This window comes from Malania oleifera, unplaced genomic scaffold (assembly GCF_029873635.1).
Source record: "Malania oleifera isolate guangnan ecotype guangnan unplaced genomic scaffold, ASM2987363v1 ctg217, whole genome shotgun sequence".
Lineage (NCBI taxonomy): Eukaryota > Viridiplantae > Streptophyta > Magnoliopsida > Santalales > Ximeniaceae > Malania > Malania oleifera.
The window spans coordinates 21431-28047 of record NW_026651783.1 but is presented as its reverse complement, the minus strand read 5'-3'; the positions used below and the strand labels follow the sequence as shown (position 1 = coordinate 28047).

Sequence of the window (6617 nt, the reverse complement as noted above, 5' to 3'; positions counted from 1 at the left end):
TTCTGATACTACATCTTTTCATAGTATTTTTGGAACTGTGCTGGGCGCCCCTTTAGGTGTGCAAATTAGCCTAGTACTGACTAGGCCTGCCGTTGTCAGTTCACTATACACCCAGTCTAGCGTCATTTGCTCCCATCTTCTTTCGGATTTTCCCCCATCTTGTTCCTCGATCATTCCGACATTGTCCTTCCCATGGTCAGGCAAAGGATTCTCTTGAATACCAACCGGCCTCGCATCGAATGACAACCAACTCGCATCCTTCAAATCTTGCACCTTGTGTTTGAAGGCCCAACATTGGTCAATAGGGTGCCCTGGAGAATTGGCATGGTACGCGCATCGGACCTCAGGATTATACCAGTGCGGGGGAGGATTTGTGAGAGGAATCCTGGGGATGGTAGATATCATCCTTTGTTCTAGAAGTTGGGGGAATAAGTCTGCGTATGACATGGGAATTGGTACCAATCTCTGAAAACTCTTGGGTGTATTCCTCATGTGTGTTTGCTGGCTCGGGCAAGTTGGTATGTTCGGCTGGGCTGGCACAAGTGTGGGGGCCACAAACTGGGGCCTGGGGCCCATATGTAGTGTTTGGTTTACTACTGGTTCCATGTAAAAATTTCCCCTAGGTTGTTGACTTCGGCTTCTCTGTCTTAGGCTCCTGATAGGCCCCTGTATCATTTGGGTTTCTTCTTCCTTTTTACCTTTGACCCACTTCTTACTTGGGCCATTATCGGTAGTGCTAGTCTTTATCCGTCCAGCTTTGACGTCGGCTTCCACTCTGGCCCCTGCCGACACAATGTCCATGAAGTTATGAGGGGTGGACCCTACTAGATGTGAACGGTAGGGATCTTTTAACGTCCCTACGAACATCGATATTGCCTCACGGTCGCTGACCGGAGGGTCCACTTGAGTGGCCGCGTCTCTCCAACAGTGTGCATACTCCCTGAAAGTTTCTGTTGGCTTTTTCTCCATTTCAGAAAGAGACATCCTGTCTGGAGCCAATTCCAAGATATGACGATATTGCGCTTCGAAGGCATCGGCCAAGTCACCCCATGTACGGATTTGGGCCTTATTCTGCAGGACATACCATCTAGCTGCTGTCCCGGTAAGACTGCTTTGGAAGCAATGCATCATCAACTTCTCATTATCGGTATAGGCGGCCATCGACTGACAATACATCCGGAGGTGGGTCTGAGGGTATGTGGTCCCATCAAACTTCTCGAAGTCATGCATCTTAAACTTTGGAGGAAGGACTACATTAGGCACTAGGCAGTAATCTGAGGGTCTGGAGGTATTGGCGGTCCGAGTCCCCTCTATGGCCCTTAGCCGTTCTTCCAATTCGTCACAACGATATTCCGTCGCGATCTTGTTTGTCCCTACACCCACAACTGTTGATGAGGGCATCCCCATTCCTATCACTGCTGGGATAAAAGGTGGCGTGCCATGCGGCGGTTTCTCCGAGGAGAATGGGGGCGGACCAGAAGATTGCCCATGAATTGGCGTAAAACCGGGCGGGTGGATAGGGTCATTTTCTTCTTCATGATCCTGATCTTGGACTGTCTTCCCTTTGTTCAACAATAGGTCCAATATCTTCTTCATTCGATTGCTTAGCTCTTCCTGCCCCTGCTCGATCCCCAGAACACGGCTCTCTAACTGTTCTACCATAGCCTTAGCTTTTCCGCGGGTGTTGTACGGGTGCGTACTTGCCTCAATCTTGCTGGATCTCAGTCACGTCCGGCTTGTTTCCGCCTCCCTATTCATAAAAACCCGCATCCTTCAGAACAAATGCATGTAATGTATGTTTATGAGTATATATGAAAAAGGTGCAAACATGCAGTCCTATGTGCTTTAGCCAAGGTTCTGAAAAAAAATCCTTATCATTTCTTTCAAATTTTCATACAATTTTTAGTGAGAAACACAGAATATTTCCAACTAGTCTACACAGGTGTCAGATCCTGATTTCCTGGTCCGTTCCTGACAAGGCAGCTTGAATCTTCTGGGGTTGGTTCTGACTTTGTGAGAGCCGCACTGTCCACCTTCTGTTTCAGTGCTTTGTACTGGGCTTCCTAGTAGTTGGCCTTGCTTACACAAGGCTCCATCTTTTCAAGTACTTTGTTGAAATAGTATCTCTGCTTTTCATACTGCTTTTCTAGGTCTTGTATGTACTGAGATTTTTCCTCAATTTCTGCTTTTGACTCCCTTAATTGTTGGACTTTTTGATCAAGCATCTTTTGAAGTCTCTGCTTCTCTTTTCTCAAAAATGCCAATGCTTTCTTTGACGGTGAGCCCTGAATCTTCGGTCGCTTGCTTGATTCAAGTTGAGGATCTACTGGACCCCGTTTTGGAAACTGTTCTCTGGAGGTCATTCTTTTAGACGGACACATGGTTTCTCTCGGCCATTTCTCGTCTATCAAAGTTTTTTTCTCGCATAGGACCCGAGTGTCCACCCTGTCACATCTCCATAGTTCATAACTTTGCTGGACTCCCGAGTTCTGACCAGTTGCTTCAACTATGTACACATGCCTCCATGATACAAAAAATTCCCGGATCTTCCTTTGGCTATCATCATCCTCATATGTGAACCGAGCATCTGTCAGTCCATGGGTCATGGGTACAAACTGTATTGCCCCTACTTGCCTTCGGAACATTAGTGGTGCGTAGGATATTCCACCCCAGGGACCTAGAAGTGGGACCCAAGGAAAGTTTCCACATCTATATATCACTTTAGGCTGGTCGATCCACAGTGCCTGCCATACAATCCCCTTACTGACTAGATTCTGTAGTCTGTCTTTCCATTCAGTCCTACCGGCGTGTTCCTCCCAACGAGCTACTTCGAACTCTGCTAAAGGTATTCTGATTGTTGAGAAAGAAGTGCGAAAGAATCCCTGGATGCACGGCAAATGGCTCATCATCCACACATAAAGCAATGGCACACAGCAAGTCAAACGAGCATGTCTCCTAATCCGGCATCTGTTAAGAGATCGGAACGTTTCAGCAAGAATACCGTAGATTGGGTTCACCCCTTCCTTTACTTGTGCTACGAAGGCAATGGTGGCAGGATCGATGATTCCCAGTTCCTTCGGGAAGATAAGTAGGACGTAGATGGCTAACGCCAGCAGATGTAGTTGGACTTCTTCCTTTCCTTCCTTCTTCATCAACTCTTTCAGGTGTTCCCAAGTAACCTTTGAGTCTCCCAGATTCTGGACCTTAACCTCGGTGGCTCTGAACAAATCCTTGACGACAGAGGTTCGAGCGGGTGCGTACGTTCTGTAGGGCATTGGCAGTTTGGCCAGATACAATAGTGAAGTGTATTCCTCTATGGTGGGAGCAAGGTCTACCCCATCCAGAGTAAAGCAGCAATACGACGGATTCCAGAATTCCACCAATGCTTCAATCATGTGGGAGTTTACGGAAACATGCAATAGAAAACTGATGTGCCCGTACGTCTGAGAAAAAGTCAATCGTCTCTGAGGCGTCCACCCCTTCCAAATGTCTCTCAGCTCCTTTAAGGAATTGGATCAAGCGTTGATGTCAACCCTGTCTGGTATCTCAAGCACCGATTCCTTACTTGTGCTGTCACCCCTCTTCTTTTGTTGACTTTTGGAGTATAATTGTACCACTGGTTCGGTTTCATGATGGACTACTGTGCTCCCCATGAGTCGGATTTTAAACAGAACCTTGGCCAAGCATATGGGAATGCCTAGAATGAAATGCAGGATGCAACATGTTTTAAATCTCAAGTTATAATCATATCAAGTCACAGGGAGAAGGATGGAGCCTCTATCCCAATCCCGGGGTAATATCCGTACATAAGGTCCTCTGAGGCTCTACCCTAGGCAAGGGATTATGGAAAATCATGTGTGGTTAAGCTCTAACCCCTATTTAAAAAGGTCCCTAGATTTGAAACTTCATCCTCCCTCACAGAGGTCCGGAAAAAGCTCGCACTGAGCGGCGTGGTTCGCGGGTCCCCATAGGCCATGCCACATGGGAACTGGCACTGTTACACTCCTTTCTAATCCTAGCTGGGAAAGCTCGGGTGTAGAGCTGTGAGAGTGTGTGAGTTTAACCATTTCAACCTACACCCCCTACCCCACATCCATCCATTATTCAGAACACATGCTTAATAAAATAGTAAGGGAAACAAAACATTATGCTTATCCAAGGTACTGCTAATCACATGCTTAGCAAAAACAAACAGAACCAAACACATGCTTATTCACGAATCAAAGCAAGCAAGGAATTCACAATTATTCATGTATATGCAACCAAATTTGTACAAAAATGAAAGGGAGTAATCAAAAAGGCTTATTTAGATTTGAGATCGGGATAATTCTTAATTAATCACTGGCTCAACTCTCAATGTCCCCAGTGGAGTCGCCAAGCTGTCGCGACGTCCTGGACCCAGCCTAGAGAACCAATCTCTGGTTTAAAATGGGTTCGGCTTGCGAACCGGGAAAAATGAATGTATATTTTGAAAATGTGAATTTTCGTGGAAAACAATGTGTGGTGGAGTCGCCATTAACCTTTTGAAGTGTGGTTAGAACACTTGATTGCTACCCCGTTAGGGGTAGAATCGGTCTGCATCACCAAAGTCGGGCTCGGGAGTATGGTTACGTAAGGGGAAGGTATTAGCACCCCCTACACGCCCGTTCTTACGAACGGTACCAGATTAATAAAGAGTTTTCCCGAAATAAATGTAATAAGCCTTTAAAGATTACTCCCTTTCAAAAGTCAAAAAAATGAAAATACTATATAGGTATTCCCTCAGAACCGGGGCAATCCAATACCCCAAAGAGCCAATGCTCTTGGTCGCGATCATCGGGAAGGAAAATTGAAAATAGGATACAAAATACGCTCCCGAGGATTTTGAAATCTATAGGTTTTTTTTTTTTTTTTTTTTTTTAAAGTATCAAAAATACTATTTCGGGAGGTTTTTGAAATTTGTTCGAGATTGGAATGATTTTTTTTTTTTGTGCCTAAAAAGATATTTTTGTGATTTTTCCTAAGTATGAAAATGATTTTTGTGATTTCTGTGATTTTTCCCGAACTTTCAAAATAACACAAATAAAATCAATTGAAATCAAAATGTGAAAGTATTTTTGGGATTTTCGAAAATTTTATGATTTTTATGAATTTTTCGGATATAATAATAGTATACAAGCGAAATGGAGAGAAAACCGGGGTGAACCGGTCAAAGGTTGACCGGTTTGAGGGAAAACCAGTTTAGGGTCTTGGTCGAGACCATTGATTTTTTAGGGTTTTCCAATGTTCTTCCGAAGACAACAGAATTTTAGACAACAATCATGAAAGTCATAGTTTTAAAGATATGACTTTAGAATGTATTTTTGAAAATCTTGAATGTAGGGAAACAGATCTAACCTTTGCCAAACATGTTGGAAACTTTCTTGGATTTTCTTAAAAAATTTTCAAATGTAAATAAGTTTCAAAGCCTTAAAAATTTTTGAATTTTATTTGACAATTTTTTTTTGAATTTTTGTGTCTTTTATGAAACTTCTTTTTTTATTTTTTATGAGTTAAAACGAAGCCATTTAAAATAAAATAAGAAATGAAATAGAATCAAATAAACCAGCAGAGATCAGTTCAGGAAAGGGGGATGGAGATGTAACATAGGAAGAGAAAGTTCATTGGTCTTACCTATCGTCTTTTTCTCCTCCGGTCTTCTTCTCCTGTCTGTGAATCCGCAGGGGTTAGTCTACAGCGCCTTCCCGAGGGTTGTTCTTGAGCTCCGACTCGAGGCACTAAGGAGTATCTTCTTCGAATGGAGTGACCCGGCACTGGCAGGAAATGGGATCAAGCGATCGCTTGATCTTCTTTCGTTTTCCTCTGCTCCAGTCTTCTTTTCCTGTTGGTGAATCTACTAGGATCGCTCTACAACATCTTCCCGAGAGTTGTTCTTGAGCTCTGATTCGAGGCACTAAGGGGTGCCTTCTTCAAATGGTGTGACTCAGCTCCGATAGGAAACAAGATTAGTCAACCTCTTGATCTTCACCAAAAAAAAAAACTAACTTCACAAACTTATAATAGAAAACTTCAATATTTGAAATCTTCTCCTTACCACCACTAGGAGCTCTCCCCCCTTTGTGCTTGGAATGAGAGGGCTATTTATAGGCTTAGTTTGGGGCAAGCATAGGAAAGAAGACATAGGGGAGTCATGATGGGGGGAACCAAGTATGGGGGGAAGAATGATGAAGGGAAATTAGCATGGGAAGAATGATAAAAGGAAGAAACATGACATGTAGTGAGTGATGATGGAGGGAACAAAGTATGGGATGAAGAATTATTAAGGGAATATAGTATGGGAAGAATGATAAAGGGAAGAAACATGACATATGGTGAGTGATGATGGAGGGAACAAAGTATGGGATGAAGAATTATGAATGGAATATAGTATGGGAAGAATGATAAAGGGAAGAAACATGACATATGGTGAGTGATGATGGAAGGAACAAAGTATGGGATGAAGAATTATGAAGGGAATATAGTATGGGAAGAATGATAAAGGGAAGAAACATGACATATGGTGAGTGATGATGGAGGGAACAAAGTATGGGATGAAGAATTATGAAGGGAATATAGTATGGGAAGAATGATAAAGGGAA

General features: G+C 43.4%; 1 protein-coding gene across 1 annotated transcript; it reads right to left on the bottom strand.

Annotated features, from left to right (window-relative positions):
- Nucleotides 1-18: 18 nt before the first annotated feature.
- Nucleotides 19-1662, bottom strand: LOC131147139 (uncharacterized). The gene has a single exon (XM_058096929.1). The coding sequence runs from the start codon at nt 1660-1662 to the stop codon at nt 19-21; it is 1644 nt and encodes a 547-aa protein (XP_057952912.1).
- Nucleotides 1663-6617: the final 4955 nt, after the last annotated feature.

Excerpts from the sequence above, each read along its gene's own strand:
- LOC131147139 (XM_058096929.1), bottom strand. The coding sequence starts at position 1,662 with ATGGTAGAACAGTTAGAGAGCCGTGTTCTGGGGATCGAGCAGGGGCAG.